Source organism: Parambassis ranga, chromosome 24 (assembly GCF_900634625.1).
Source record: "Parambassis ranga chromosome 24, fParRan2.1, whole genome shotgun sequence".
NCBI lineage: Eukaryota > Metazoa > Chordata > Actinopteri > Ambassidae > Parambassis > Parambassis ranga.
The window spans coordinates 11,785,903-11,802,068 of record NC_041043.1 but is presented as its reverse complement, the minus strand read 5'-3'; the positions used below and the strand labels follow the sequence as shown (position 1 = coordinate 11,802,068).

The following is a 16,166-nucleotide window of genomic DNA, read 5'->3' as shown; positions in this document are numbered from 1 at the left end:
AAGGCCATAAGCAACAAACACTCTCTTAAGTGTGTCCAAATTGTTCAAGAGTACTCAGAACTAAAACCTCAGAGAGAGAGAAATGGGCGGATGTGAGCGGAGTGGACAGCCTGTACCATAAACAGTATATTTAATGCCACATCTGTCATTTGTTTGGTGCTTTTATCTTAGAGCATTTTGAGTGCATCCATTTAGTGTTTCCCTGAAGTGCCGGATGCTTTCCATTACACCGCCGGACGACATCTCAAAACAGCAAATTGACAGGAGAGAAAAAGATCCAGCTCATAAGTGAGGTGTGAATCATCCTGCATGTGGGAATCCAGCGAAGGTGAATCATCTGTTGATTAAAATGATTAAAGTTCTATTTGTAAGAGGTGTCTTATGTTCTTTAGTTCATGTTGCACTGTAGTAGACTCTCTGGTCTATAGAAGCTCTTCTTGTATGGATAGGCAAGACATTGTCTATAGAAAATATATTAAAATATTAAGCTAAAAAATTGACCAAGATGATAAGTTCCACCATATGTATGCATCAAAAATGATGTCAGCCTGCTACTGAGTGTATAACACGGACATGAATGTCTTCGATGTGAAGGTTTTTAATGTTAGAAACTGCTAGAAAAGCTGCTTTTCAATACTACATATAAAGTTTATTACTCAACTTTATATGTTTAACTCACATTAGGGATGGATTTTCTCTGTAATTACATGGAGGAATATGCAAATATATACATCAGTATCTGCATCACCTATTGGCCAAAATGAGCTGACCATTATTAGCATATCAGAAATTGTCAAAAAACAAACAAATAAATTACCTGCTTGTTAGCATCTGTGATGTCATTGTCGTATCTTTGTTTATTCATATAAATCAAAGATGTCTTCTTGGACAAAACCACCAAACATTAAGCATTAACTAACAACATATTAATTAGGGCCTATAAAGCCTCTCATTATTAGAAAGTTGTAATGAAATAACACAAAAACTACTTCTTGGTGTATTTCTTCAATGTCTGCAGCAGGATGCTCCACATGTTCTCCCAGTCTGTCATGGCGAGCACCATCTTCTTTGCTGAGGTGTGCTGGGGAACAGGCATTAAAGCAAAGGACGGCAACAGACTGGACAGACTCATCAAAAAGGCGGGGTCTGTTGTTGGTTTTAAGTTGGTGGCGAGGTGGCGAAGGAAAGAGTGCTGGCTAAACTGCTGTCAATCATGCACAGTCCCTCCCACCCTCTCCACAACACTGTGGGCAGACTGAGAAACAGCTTCAGCAACAGACTCCTGCTGCCCTGCTGCTCCAAGGAACGGTACAGGAAGTCATTCCTGCCGTCCGCCATCAGACTCTATAACTCATCTGTGACTGGCAGAGCTGTGTTCACAAACTTGGACTAAAGCATCATCACAGGTGTGTGTATGTGTATATATTTTTCTTGTATATATTTTATTTATTGTTCATTGATATGCCACTACTACAACTTAATTGTCCCCATGTGGATTAATGATATATTTCTTCAGGGGCAGCAGTGGCTCAGTGGTAGAGCAGGGTTGTCCAATAACTGGAAGGTTGGTGGTTCAATCCCTAGTCTTTGTTGTGTGTCCTTGAGCAAGGCACTTTACACACATTGCCTCCAGTGCACTCAACGGTGTGGTGCTCCTTGCTGGTCATTGTATGACACTGCTTGGCAGCAGCCTTAAGCAATTTCCCTTCTGGGATTATTAAAGTTTTCAAAATTAAATAATCTTAATTTGTACTTTAAATTACATTAGCAATGATTATTCTCTGTATCACTTTGTAAAACATCTTATTGAATTTGATGCTGCTCTCTCTCTCTCTCTCCCTTTTTCCTTCTTTTTTACATGAAAGCTTTCTGCAAACGGTGTTAGCAACTAAGCCCATACCAAATAAAGTGAGACATAATCTCATCACAATTTAAATGAAAAACCTTTGCAGCATATTATTCCAATCCACAGTTATTAATGTGAGCGTGGCCCTAGTCATCCATAAACATGTAAACACTCAGAGGTGTATTGGATTGACACTTGCTAAAGCCTGGAAGCTCCAGTGTTTGTTTGTGGTTTAACATTTATATACAGTATGTATGAGCTTGAAAAGCATTAGAGTGAGGTGTGTGTTTTTCTTTTGCTTTTACACATAAATACGCAAATCTCTGATAAAAAAAAAAAAATTTCAGACAAAATGTTGCAGATTGTGGGTGAATGTTTCACGTAGTTCTTATTCTTCTTATTAGTTTAGTCCTGGCTCAATTAGTTTAGAAGGATTGTCATGATTTTGTTATGTGATCCCTGAAGGAGAAGAAGACTCACATCAGGCCTACATCTAGTTTCTTAAAAGCACCACAGCTTGCTGTTTCTCTGCTCCACTGTCTATAGACTGTACAAATCCGCTCTTCCTCCTCCTCCTCCTCCTCCTCCTCCTCCTATTGCTTTGCAGTCACACGATGGCCAGAGGGCACAATCACACAACCAGAAAGTCAATCAGGAATCTTATTAAACATGACACTCACTGAGCACACTCAATATAGACGAAGGACATAGGCTCATAAGGTCTACGTGCCAATTAGGAAAATCAGATCAATCATAGAAGTCAACGTGAACTCTCTCTCACTCTTCCCCGCTCATCTCTTATTGCCTCTGTTTTATCTCCTCAAACCGCTAAACCCTCTCGTCTGCTTTGAAAATACTTCTTGGTTACACAGCGTGCTCCAAGATAAACAAGGAAAGCACAGTCGACATCCACACACACACACACACACACTCTGGCAACCTATTCATCACAATTTAGCCTCAGCATTGAGAGACAACAACAGCTTCAGAATACCATCCAAAACACAGAAAGCTACACACTTCTCCTCCCATGACACTCATTTAACCTCCATTTATCAGTGAGCTCTCTTTCACTTTTAAATCCGGCTAAGCTGTCGTCTGTCCTTTTTTTCCTTATTAAAATGTGACTCAGATATTCAAGTCAACAGCCTGAGAGTGTATTTTTGTAATAATAACCCATAAATTACTCCAGATTCTGCACAGAATGCATTGAGTATTCATCTGTTTATATATTGGCTGTGTTGTTTTTGATGCATTTCTAAAAATAACAATATTGTGTGTCCTAATCCTAATGGAAATGTCACACAGGAGGTGGTCTCAGATTAGAATCTTACTGTGTGTGTGTGTGAGTGTACAGTTCTCAGGCATTTTCACACAGTTTAGTGTAAAACCTTTGCATTAACGTCACAGAATTTGACCCAAAGTATGGAATGTTAAGTTAACTTTTAGTTTTCCTGCATCATCTTGCAAAAAAGGGCATCTGAATTCCAAAATCTTTGGATGGGTTTGAAACTCAGTAAAGATTAGTTACACACACACACACACAGCCTAACCTCTCCTGAAACCCCTTCAGCACCCTCTCCGCCCTCTTTCTCATCAAGCCGCTGATGGAGTGCCACAGGAAAAAAGGACTTTTTCAGGTCTTGTCAAAAGCTTGTTGAGACATAGTAATAGACCTGAGTGATGAAAAAAAGAGAGATTTGCTCACAAGATCTAATTTCAGAGCCAGTGACTAGAATGCTTTAGGCAAAAAGTTTGTGAGCATGAAGTATTGAAGAGCACCAGCGCCACCTATAGACAAGATGCGATGGTGTGCAGCAAAAATAAACACCAATAATTGTATATGAATCTGTATTTAAAACAACCCATGCAGCAAAAAAAAAGTTTTTACTTGTTTTTATATATGATATGTGGATTTATATGATCCACTGTGTAAAAACCTAATGTGAAATGTCAATAACTGGAGTAGACATTTTCTTGGAAGTAAGTACAAGTAACTTAAAACTATATCTAAAGTACCTGAGCATATTTTCTTTTGATCATATTTAAGAGCATGATTCTCTGTTGAGACATCTAATGCTGCTTAGATAAGCGTAGGTTGTGATTCTTTCTTTGAACCAGCAGATGGTGCAATAACACAAAACAAGACCTGTACAGTGTCCTGCTATTTAATTGCCATTCTAACACTAAATAGGCACCCATTACTTAACCCTCACATACTGTTCAGGTCAAGCTTGACCCATTTTGACATTTGACAGACAGTACAGTACAAAATGTTTGGGGACACTACAACAAGCAAATCATTCCTTAAATTATTCAGGGATTATTTAAGGAATGATTTAGCTTTTTATGTCTTTGTAAATATTCTAAATTAATATTATGATAGAGTAAACACACCTGATCCTGTCACTGTGAAATAAAAATAATCAAGAGTATAGTTTGAATAGTTTTATCATGACATTTGCATGACATCACAGTTTTCGCCACTAGGAGGCAGTATAGTTTATTTTAATTTATGTATTTTATTGTTATAATATTATTTTGTCTTTTTTAGTTAATACATTGAATATATGTATTAGTGAAATATTATTTTATTTTTTCTTAAATGTTAATTAAATGTCATTACTTTGTTTCATTTTGAATTATAATTTATCTTTCTTATTTTCCTGCCCATTTCGCCTGATGATGGGATCAATAACAAATGACTTTTTGATCATTTTATTTTATTTCTGTTTTTTTCAGACCCAGAAGTGAAAAGGACACACAGATTATACTACGTCGTTTGTGATTGTATGTTTCACATTGTTCTATCGTTCAATAATAATAATTTTTTTTTAAAAAAGTCCCGGATGTTGGGCGCACATCGCACCCAACGTCATCGCGTTGTATACGTTTGGCCGTGCTGCGCTGATGTGATGCTAGCTAGCTAGCAGCACTCCTCCCTCACAGGTGCTGCGCGTTCTGTTGGTGTACGCCTCCTGAAACAAGGCCAAGCCACGTAGTTTCGCACACATTTCGCACGTCAGTGGAGCTGACAGCGTCTGTGATGTACAAAGTAAGATTCTGGCATTTATATTAAACTAGTTTCCAGGAGCTCCACACATCTTTGCGGGTTTCTCTCCACCACAGGTGAGGACATCAGACACTCCACGCTGCGAGAAGTTTGTACACGGCAGAATCATTCAGTCCAATCTGCAAACAGAAGCTGGAACTCTTAGATAAAGGTTAGCGATGCCCTAATTGTGAGCTACGATAGCGGCTACTGCTAATTAACCATGCTTAATTGTGGTCAAGTGCGTTTGTGTGTAAGGCTAGTATAAGGCTTGTGTCATAAATGGTGGCCTAGTTGTTGACTTTTGTACCGTTGTATAATGCCAGAAGCCTGGTTCATACTAGTACATCATCGACTCTGTACCCCAGCAGATTCCCCCATGTAGCAGTATAAACCAGGCTTTTGGCCTACCTTAAACCTCACTGAATGAGAACTTCAGTGTTGTAGCTTAAATTGCTATAAAAGCTAGATAACGAATTAGCACAACTGGAAAATTTATAATACTATTTTTTTAATAATGTAATCTAAAAGTAAGGCTACAAATTGACATGACATTACAGACAACATAGACCCTGACCCGGTTTTAATAAAGTAGGCAAATTAAACTCCTCCTTCAGGTTCGAGTCTTGCCAACAACGGTGGTTTTTATCTTAGAGACAGATTATCCTGTCACCATTTATCAGACATCCACATATCTTAATCACTTAGTGGTTAATTCTAGAAAAAGAACTCGGGTCTCTTTTCTCTACCTCCTCCATGTAGAGGTAGACCACTATAGGTACGACAGGTGACTCCATCGTAGAGCAGAGCTTCTGCCTGTAAAGATTTTCATTGTACTTTGATTTATCACTGCTTGGAAGGCAGCTATGATCACATACTACACCACAACCAGTGCTAGTGCACTCAGTGCAGACACTTTGTCACTGCACAGAACACTGACTGGAAAATGTTATCAGTGCATTGTTTTTACAGGTGCTAAAGAAAATGTACCATTACTGCATTACACTGCCATCTTTTGGCCAAAAACTGGGACTAAAACTTAACTTGAGCCCAAGTTGTTAAAGAAAATATACAATTTGTATTTTAGTAACCGAGTGTTTGATGATTAAAACATCTGTGGTAACGCTGCTATATGCTGTATTTTTCATGCAGTGCTGGGTTGGTGCAGTGGATTGTTGTACAAGTCACAACTCACAAGTCACAACTCACAAGTCTTTGTCCTTAAGTCCTAAACTTTGAATTTTGAGTCCTTTTACATGTATTAAATAGTTATATGTACAGTTATAGTGCATTAAATTTAAATGATAAACCATATATACTTTTTAAATCTGCATTTTATTTATCAAAACTTCTTTGACAAAATAAGTTGCAAGTGAACTGAATGAAAAGTTGACAGCTCTGCTGAACTGACACATACAGTCTTGGTACCTGAAGAATAGCTTCCAAACACTGAAAAAGAAACGCAAACATTTATTTGACCAAATATGACCAAGAGAGGCTTGTCGGAGCATAAAACCACAGAAGAAGACAGATCCCCAAACGTCTTTCATATTAGTGTCTTTAGGCAAATCAGGGTCTGCTGAGAGTTTCATCTTCTTTCATGGAGATAAAACTTCATATGCACAGGGTGGCAGGTAGTGCAGCACACAGGAGGGCAACGTCCTCCTCTCCACAGTGACAGACATGTAGGACACCCAGGATCCAGCAGTGTAACAAAGTCCCAAACCTGAAAGGACACATGAGATTAATACAGGATTATAAACACAAACAGGATAACGTGGTCTTATTTCTTTAACAATATCGCCTACTAATTCAGTTAAAGGCTCTCCAAATACTTACAGACCTGAACTACACTCATTAACTAATGTGTTAATACAAGTTTGACGTTACCGTTCAAGCTAAATCCAGCTTCTTCTGTGTTTCTGACAGTTTGTCCTGCAGCCGTTTCTTCCTCCAGTCCAGAAACTTCCTCCTCATTCTGTTAGCCTGCCACCCGGCAACGAAGCCGGCAGCGAACGAAACCACCACGGCGACTTGTAGCGTCCTCTCCGAGAAGTCTGCCATGTTCACCTCTGGCTGACAGATGCACACGTTTGTGCGACAGCCGCAGGAAAATTATGGGTGCGCTTCATACCGGAAGTGAATTCGCTCAAATCGCGCGATATTTATTAAAGTCTCGCGGTCTTCAGTAGACGGCGCTGGAGCGAGGAAAAGCGGAAGTGACGGAAGTCAATACACCAGTAGAATTAATATATTGTTTTTATTTATTTAATTTTTTATTATGGAGTATTGTTTTTTCCCCCGAATTTTTATAATTAGAAATTTAGTTATAATTTTATAGGAGCTCTTACAAAATGTGTACTCAATAATGCTCATCACCACTTTTCACTTTTCACCTATCACTGGTATTTTCACCGGTGCTGAGTGTAAATGCGTCTTCTAGGAGTAGTAGTAACTTTCTGTTAAGATCATTTAATAGCCAATTACAGTAAACAAAACATTTGAATATGTAATTGGCCAGATAATCTATTTGTTAATAGCAATTTCCCCCTGGGATTAATAAAGTATTTTGTGATTTTCTGATTCTAATAATAATAGTATTATTATTAATATTATTGTTATTTTTTGTAACATTTTAAGTCAGTGCTTTTACAAAATACGGTGAGGTATAAATACAGCCCAACATTTTGCAGTTTATTTATTATATTATTTTATTATTGTTTTGTTATTTGTTTTCCTGTTTCTATATTATTTTTTATTACTTTATTCCAGATAAGGTGATTAATGCAAACAGGTTATCTGAATAATAGTTTGGATGAAGGTGTTTTTCATTACTCTTTCTTTCTCAGAGGTTTGATGCTCACAGGGTCATATCTAAAGGGTCAGAAATGTGTATCTCAGGCTATCACTTAGCTTCCTGTAGGAGCTGCAGTAATAAGCAGGGCTGATTGGGGGGTGCTGTGATTAATCGCAGGTGAGGGTCACCTTCCTGAAATTCATAATGAGTGCCACATAATTAATTAACCAACCAAATTAATAAATATAACAAAACCCAATTAATTCAAACTGTAAAATAGGAAAACATATTTTATGAATAAAATAAACATCAAATAGAAAGGAATGGATGAAAAAATGTTTTAATATAGCTCATCAATATGAAATGCAAAAACATTAGAGAATTTCTCATTTCTGGAACCTTGCAAATAGCTGAAATAAAGTCCACATATGAACTTTTAACACCCATTGATACACAGACATACTGTACATGCTGTATTTTACATTGGTCTTGTCAAGCAAATTTTCAGCAAATCACACAAAACACAAAGAATTAAAGAGAGTATCAAGAACTGTACAAGTTTAAAAAATGTGTTTCACTACATATTACTGCATATGACTGATTGTTCAAGTTGTCAATGCTGAATGATAATTTGGATACTGCAATATAAAAAAATGTTATGATCAATGCTCAGGGCGACTTAAAATAGTTTCAGTTTTCACAAATTGAAAAGATGAAACGCTGAGGCAGTGCGGAAAATTACAAACGAGGTATCGCATGAGAAAAAAGAGCAGGAAGTCACACAGAGATAAGGATGAAGTGAACGAGAAGAGTGATCACATTGTCAGGTGTTGTGGTTGTAGTGGGAGTCGCTGTGTCAGCGAGCACCAGAAGTTTTTCTTTTTTTTTCTTCTTTATTTTCTCCTTCCTCTCAAACCTCAAGTGAAACAGACACTTTTGCAAAGTGGCCCGTTGCTCAGTGTCTACTCTCCTTCCTGTCATGACAAGCAGTGTGTGATTGCAGTCATGTCTGACTGGAAACACAATTGCACTTTTGTGCTGTGGTTTGTGGTAAAAAAAAAAAGTTCTCGAGTTATATCTATTGTTTCAAACACAGCTTCACATGTTTCAGTACTCAGGGGGGAAAAAAAAAAGTTGAAAAATAAAATAGGTAGCACTTTCCTGTAGCTTTTAATACCCTTAGATGTAACTAGCTTGATGCTGTATGGTGTTAACATAAATGCTAGTGGACTTGCAGATGTTTTTTTGAAGAGGGGGTTGTTAAAGAGTCATCGAGGACCTGTATGTGTCCATTTGCAGGGGAATGCAAGGGAATAAACACCATAAACAAGAAGCACAGGAGTCGAAATAAGTAGAAATAAAGAAAACCTTTGGATGAGAGGTGAAGTTAGTTCAAAAACTTCACACCCAGATGACAGAAAGACTTCACAGACGGATAGGCTAATGCATATTTAAGGATAGGAGAGCCATGATATGTCCCACAATGGCAGAGCAGAGGCAGAAAAATACCCCGACTGCTGGACACAGTTTGAAATCCGAGTAGTGAAGAATGTTCAGTTGTCAGATACAGTTTGTATAAAGGAGTGAAACCCAGATAAACATCACACATTCAGAACAAAATGGATTATCTTAAAAGTACAGCAGCAAAATGTTTTTTAAGCATAAATATGATACTGAGGTAAAGCACCATACAAGTTTGTTAATATCCCTGTTTCTGGGCGTCTTCAGAAGTGTCCGTCATTACGATCTGCACACATTAATGCTGCTGAAAGACACAGTTAGTACAGGTTAATATACAGTAGCTGCCATCTGAGTGGAGCCGAACAGCCATTCATGTGTCCAGTAAACAGAGATGAAGCTGTAAGTAGTCTTAATATGTTGAATGGTGTTGGTAAGAACCACCGTGTATGCAGCCTGGAGGTTTTTTGTAAGCAGTGATGAGGTGGATCAAAGGGTTTGGATCATCTGTGCTGGATCACAATCGGTTTTGTTTGAGCCTCTCGATGTGGTAACAGAGTTTAAGCGCAGGTCCCAGCTTCAGTCCCAGATACTTCATCATCATCTCGCTCTTCAGCAGGAGAAGGGCGTCTCCGTCTATTTCCTGAAACACAGGACAATACAAGCAAAGTAAAGTTCATCTCTTGATCAGTCAGAGGTTAGTGATTCTAGTCCACCACTGGATGGTGGATAAACTGAGCTACAAAGTCACATAGCAGATTTCAATGTAGCCAACAGGTGGTCTGCCTATCGCTGATGAAGCTCTATTAAGGTACATTTAAGTAAACTGAACTCACATGCTTCCTGAATGTTTCAGCGTGAGGTCCCAGGGCTTGAGGGTCAGCATCTTTAATGAACCAGACCACATCCTCTACACCCCACCTGGAAGGGTCCTTACCAGTGGGACGTTTGCACTCTCCAGCGTCTGGCATTGGGCTGTAAGCTTGGAGGACAGGACACAGAGAAGACTTCACCACATTGGAAAAACAAACGGCAGGCATTTAAAGGTGACTGTATGTCTACTGCATTCATTGAAACAACGTCAAAACGTTGGACAAACAATGTATGTATCTATTGAGCATGTGTTTTGCATGGACGCCTCACCACTTCTGTTTCCATCCTGAAAACTTGCCGGGCTGGACGCTTGCCTGCACAGGCCTAAGGGAGTGGAGCAACTGCTGCCACGGTAACTGTAAGAATGCTTCATTTGGTACTGTGTCATGACATTGAAGGCAGAATCACTGGGATCCACAGCGTAGCGCTTGGAGTCCACTGGGGGGTCACAAAGAAAGTCATCCGGCATGGCTGTCTCAGCTGCAGGAGGAAGGACGGGAAATTGAATCGTTAATGTCCAAGAGTTAAAATCAAAGCAGCTGGACTCAAGGATGTTTTTTTGAAGACATTTCTTCCTCAGTTCTGCTGAAAAAAATTCTCGAGTCCAGTTGCCTCGACAGAACATGACCTGGATGAATGAGAGCATCCACAGACTTTAATGTCAATGGGCTTTCTTAAAAATTTGAATCTCGTTTAAGCCTTCGTTTAAAAACATATTATTAGATCAGTATTAGATGGACTTCCCTATGAGGATGATCATATTAGCATCATCATCAGGTCATCCACTTCCTCCAGTACTGCATAACATAAAATACAATAAAATCAAAATATTAAAAAAAAAAAAATACATGTTTAATGAGCCTGCTCAACAGCCAGAGCAACAAATCCACAGCTTATCTTCAGGGAAGCACCTTCAGTCTGCAGCTGTATGGATGTGAAAAGAAAACTAGTCTATAATCACTTTGAATCTCTTCCCTTTGTGCCCACCATTTCTCAGCTTGTCAATAGCACTTGCCTGCTGGTTAAACCGGAGCCAGGCAGTTATGGATTTACCTGATGACAGATTTATAAGAAGAAACCCCCCACCCCACCCGCGGCACTCAGACAACAATAACTGCAGCATCCAAAACTGTCAGTCATTTTTCAAATGAACCACATGAAACATGAAATAAATGAATAATAAAAGCAGTATTTAAATGAGTATACACACTGTTTTACCCCTCCAAATATACTGCATACACATAAGGGCTTGCACAGAAATAACACTCTCTCTGTCTGGGTGGCACCACAGGGTTTGTGGTCTGCGTGTGCACACTTTTCTCCTGAACGTCTACATTCCGACATCAAACACTTTTCATGATTTGTAAGAACAAAGAGCGAAACCGTGGTCCTTGACACATGAGATTCCCTGCTCCTCACTTCAAATACGCTGAAGGAAATAATTAAATATTTGCTTATTCAGAGCAGGACAAACCGTTTGGGGAGAAAATGGGAGAAAAAAATGAAAGAAGTCGTGGCTGTATGAATTCTTTTGTGGAAAGGCTTTCTCCAGAGCTTAGGTAAGATGAGGAAACAAAATATGTGACTGAGTTGTGTTTGCATATTATGAGATGTGCATAAGAAAACTGTGTGTGGCGTTTTTGATTTAACAGGCAGACAATTATCAGTCACTGGTGTATTTGAAGAACAAATGAGAGACAGACATCGCAGTGACGGTCGTAAAGACAGAAGTGTGTGTTTTTAGCTCTGAATTAAAGACACAGTCAGAGCAGGGTGACGGAGGAAAAGAAAAGATAACAAAAGAGAGGCAGAGAGGGCTCAGTTCACACCACGAAGATCCCGTTCAGACCAGTGTAACCAATCTGACTAGATTCAGGTCGTATCCCGCTCTAGCCGGATTGATTTTTTTTTTTTCCAATCTGAACAACGCAAATCCAGTTAAAGCCGTTCACTGAAATATGGCTAAGGTCTCAACGCGAATCCGGCTAGCGACGTCATACTTCCAGGTTTGCGATGACAGTATCCCTGTCGCATACAAAAGCCATGTGACACCTTGGGGTTTGGAGGACAGCAAAGACTCTGGATTGAGCGCGGACACACGTGTGCAACAGCCCGATTTGAAAACCGGTCTGAACGTATTCGGCTTAAAAGCTATCCAGATTCAATCCCACTCTAGGTGGATTGACTTTCCCCAGTCTGAATGGGGTCAAAGTCACAACAAAACCTCCAGCTGTGAATGTAAAAATATTAGAAGCCCCCTCTTACTGAAGAGCATTTGTATTTATACATATTTGTATATAACTCCCATGCCTCCCCAGCATCATCAGCACTTTTGTTTCCATACGTGTATGTGTGTGTGTCGTTTACCTGTGAGGACCTGCGGTGTGGCTGAATGGGGGACGATGGCAGCATCCTGTGGGATTGAGCCCATTTCAGGTTCTGGTGTGCTGCCAGGAGGAGAGTTGGCGAGCGGGGACATCACCATCCTGGGCTTCAGCTACACACAGATACACAATAATCAATGGTGTTCTTGTACACCTGGAATTCCCATAATGAAAAAACACATAACTGGGGGTAACAGGCCACTCTTCTCCACTTCTCTAATTTTTTTTTCTATTATCATGATGCCCAGAAAAACACAGGAACCAATTATAAAAAAAAACATGCCAGTACTTGAACAATACCAGTGTCAGTATATCAGTAACAATACATAAGTAAATTCCTTGGTGCTATGATAACGCTTTTACAGCTCTGATTTCAATAACTGCAGTTCCCCTTGTGGCCTCTGGGGGCTGAGTCAATCCCCGAATAATGATCCCCATGGTAAATGGTGTGGATTTATATAGCACTTCTCTACTTACTCAAAGCACTTTACACTACTTCACATTGACCCTTTTGCACACACAAGCACAAATACATTCACACACCAATGGTAGAACACTGTAGTTATAAGTGCCTTGCACAATGACACGTCAGCTTGCAGCTAGGGTGGGAATCGAACCGCCAACCATGCTTTTCCACCTGAGTCACAGCCGCCCATACATGTTTCCAGCCCGGTACAAAAAAACAGTTCTCCATTGATAAGTTCTCTTTTTATGACTACTCTTAATTGTTTTAATTACATTAAGGTTTTAAATATCACATAATAAGGGATGTGAGCACTTCGAGTGACAGCCGGCTGCCAAGTTACATTGACGACTGGACGTCCACCTTAGCTCCACTCACTCTCCACCTCTTCGCCTGAATTTGATTAACCAGGTGTTTAGGTGGACTCGGGGTGCTGCCAACAGAGCAACAGTCAGAGTCTCAAGAGGACTCAAAATGGCTCTTCAGAAACATATGGGTGACATCCTGGACACTTTATCCAAAGTTATATACAATCTCTAGTTACCTAAACAATTCAACTTTCAATGAACAATCAAATTCTAAATGAAGATCAAATTGCTTTTTCTACAGGCTGTTTTTCCTACTACAAAGTTGTACACTTTAACATGAAGGTCGCTGGGGATTGACTCACTTCTGAGGCCTTTTAAGGAACTGCACCTTTATTCTTTACAGATAAACCGAAATTACTGATATGAAAAAAAAAAGTCTAGGTTGTAGAATGGATTGATTGTCATATGATTGAAGATGTAAAATTCCTCCATTGGATACCTTTAATGTAGCACACATAGTAAGAAAGTAGCTGTAAATTGGTTTAGTACTGTAAACACACTGTTAAAACAGCCTGCGCAGGCACTGTTTGAAGAAGCAGTCAGTGTCATGTTTGAAATGCAAATCATACAACGACTGACTGACCTTAAAGCCAGGCTTCCTGCCTCTCTTCTTCGGCACTTTGAGCGGTGACAGAGTCTCCATGTAGTGACTCTGGAACTCCAGCTTACGGATAGGAGGCCGTCCTCTCTTCCTGCCGGGAACCTTACCCTGTGGCCCCACTATGAACTGGGGGTCGAGACTGGAAGTCTGCATCTCCGTGGGCAAGGTGCTCATCAGACCTGAGAGACACCACGAGATCATTAAACTGAAAGTAGGAAGTGGCGCCTTTTAAAGCATGCAGCGCAGTTTCAGAGCAGAAGGTTACACACTTACATACACCTGTGTGACAACCCCCTCCCAGCACAGACATGCACAGAAATGATAGGAAATAGTAGAAACAAAGCCACATAAAGCTCTGCACTCCAACACACCCCTCCCCCCTCTCCAGCTGCAAAGATTGCAATAAATATCATTACTGCACTGAGAGAGAGAGAGAGAGAGAGACAAAGCCTCTCTCTCACACACACACAGAAGAAATGAAAGTGTAGCACATATACCCACAACACCCACACAATCCAACAATCAGTTGCTGGATTGTGTGGGTGCACACACACACACACACACACACAGTGGATTCAAGTGTTTGTTTCTCTGCCATTCATCCACATGGCCCTGACTTTTACAACACAGCCTTCTACCACGATCACTTACCTGGCACAGCCTTTCAATATGCAGTTCCTGAGCTAATGAGCTGTGCTTTTACAGAAGCTGATGCTCCAATAATTAGCCTGTTTTATGCACATTACTCTCTTAATAATACAAGGCAACCCCGGCACACACACACACACACACATCCCCTTCTTGTGCTAACAAAGTATTTGGAGGAAAAACAGGAGCAGACACAGACAGACAGACAGACAGACCATGTACACATGCATACCGGCTTCCATCCTTTTTGCTTTTTTCTCACACACATACATAAATCATTTCTGTGCATTGCCTACCATGCACACAGCTGTTTGTCTGTGTAATGCTTCAGGTTTCTGGATATTCCCTCCAAGACAGATGTGCTGCTCTCTGCTGCTGCTGCTGCTGCTACACAACACTGTCAAGACACCGGCAACTCTGCGTGCCTCCCCTCCGTCCCCCTCTCTCTCTCTCTCTCACTCTCTCTTTCTCTCTTTCTCAATCTCCAACCACCTTCTTCCTCCAGCACAACCCCCACCTCCCCCACTATATCTACCCAAACCCCCCCCCCCTTTCCTGTGCGTTTGTGTGCGTGTCCCCCTTCAGTCGTCATAGCAACACGCCTCTAACATCCCGCGGCAGCCGGCAGACGTGCTGAGCTCAAAGTGATGTCTGTGTCTTTGTGTGTGTGTGTGTGTGTGGCTGTAATGTAATTACAGTTGCTGCAGCTCAGCTTGTCTTTAAAAAATGGGTGACAAGGGATTCAAGCTGTGCAGCGTTTGGGCTCCAAAACTCTAATCTGCACTATTTTTTTTAACGGGAAATTCAGGTGTAAACATGTGAAATCTGTCAGTTACTGCTGTCACACATCAAAAGCTTCCAGCAGAAGCCCGTCAGGATTCCTCTCCTCTGATTTTATTATTATTGTTATTATTATTTGTGATAAAAGATCACACTGCTGTCTTTTTATTTATAGACTTCTTCTGCCTCAGCTAATATATGCAGCTTTTGTTTTATCTATAATGAAAAAAAAACACACACACACAAAGAAGAAAGAGCAGCCAAAGGCAAGGCTGTGTGTGAGAGAAATATTTGCTCTTACAGGTTACAAGCGTTGAACTCAGCCTTTCCCCCCCTCGCTCCGCCACGTATCGATTACTTACGCTCAGGTTGCTATGCCAATTCTCTTTTAGAAGCTGTGGTTTTGGGGTTTTAACTCTCGATCAAAATTTAGGTTAACCTTTCAAAGGTTGGATCAAACGCCGGCGTGCCCTCTGTCCGCATGCACAGCCGGTGTGTAACAGGGATTTGTCAGGAGCAGCTCACGAGCTGCTTGAATGTTTAAACGTTACAGGCCAGACAAAAATCATAGTGTTTCATTACTGGAAGGCCTAAAAGAAGAGACACTAAACAGCAAGGTCAGGAGAATATAATACTGCAGTTCACACACTTAATCTGTGCTGACTGTGATGGCAGGAGGTGTGTGTGTGTGTGCAGAGACGAGCTCATAAATCATAAAAGTAATTACACGATGAGATTAATCCTGATGTCCCTCCTCCATCAGTCCTGTCCCATTACAGACTGAGAGAGAGAGCAGATAATCATCTTTTACTTAAAAAAAAAAAACATATAAAGGAGGGGGATCCCATTAACTGACTGCATCACTGACTGACATCAACAGACAATACTAGTTTTTG

The 16,166-nt window shown here is 40.3% G+C and overlaps 1 protein-coding gene across 2 annotated transcripts; it reads right to left on the bottom strand.

Annotated features, from left to right (window-relative positions):
* Nucleotides 1–8,368: 8,368 nt before the first annotated feature.
* On the bottom strand, nt 8,369–14,884 carry scml4 (Scm polycomb group protein like 4). 2 transcript variants are annotated; one of them, XM_028397320.1, is made up of 6 exons: nt 14,787–14,884; nt 13,825–14,021; nt 12,394–12,523; nt 10,297–10,506; nt 9,990–10,135; nt 8,369–9,796 (listed from the first exon to the last, which is right to left on the bottom strand). In XM_028397320.1, the coding sequence occupies exons 2-6, from the start codon at nt 14,014–14,016 to the stop codon at nt 9,671–9,673; spliced, it is 804 nt and encodes a 267-aa protein (XP_028253121.1). In that variant the 5' UTR covers nt 14,017–14,021; nt 14,787–14,884; the 3' UTR covers nt 8,369–9,670. The 2 variants fall into 2 exon arrangements, with proteins under 2 accessions (XP_028253121.1, XP_028253122.1); XM_028397321.1 differs by lacking the exon at nt 14,787–14,884 and adding an exon at nt 14,116–14,145.
* Between the last annotated feature and the right edge of the window lie 1,282 nt (nt 14,885–16,166).

What these genes read in the sequence shown, in the direction of transcription:
- scml4 (XM_028397320.1), bottom strand. Translation starts at nt 14,016, where the DNA reads ATGAGCACCTTGCCCACGGAGATGCAGACTTCCAGTCTCGACCCCCAG. An exon ending in GCAGGAAGCCTGGCTTTAAG is followed by an intron (nt 12,524 to 13,824) that starts GTCAGTCAGTCG and finishes ATCTGTGTGTAG; the next exon opens with CTGAAGCCCAGGATGGTGAT. An exon ending in TCAGGATGGAAACAGAAGTG is followed by an intron (nt 10,136 to 10,296) that starts GTGAGGCGTCCA and finishes CTGTCCTCCAAG; the next exon opens with CTTACAGCCCAATGCCAGAC.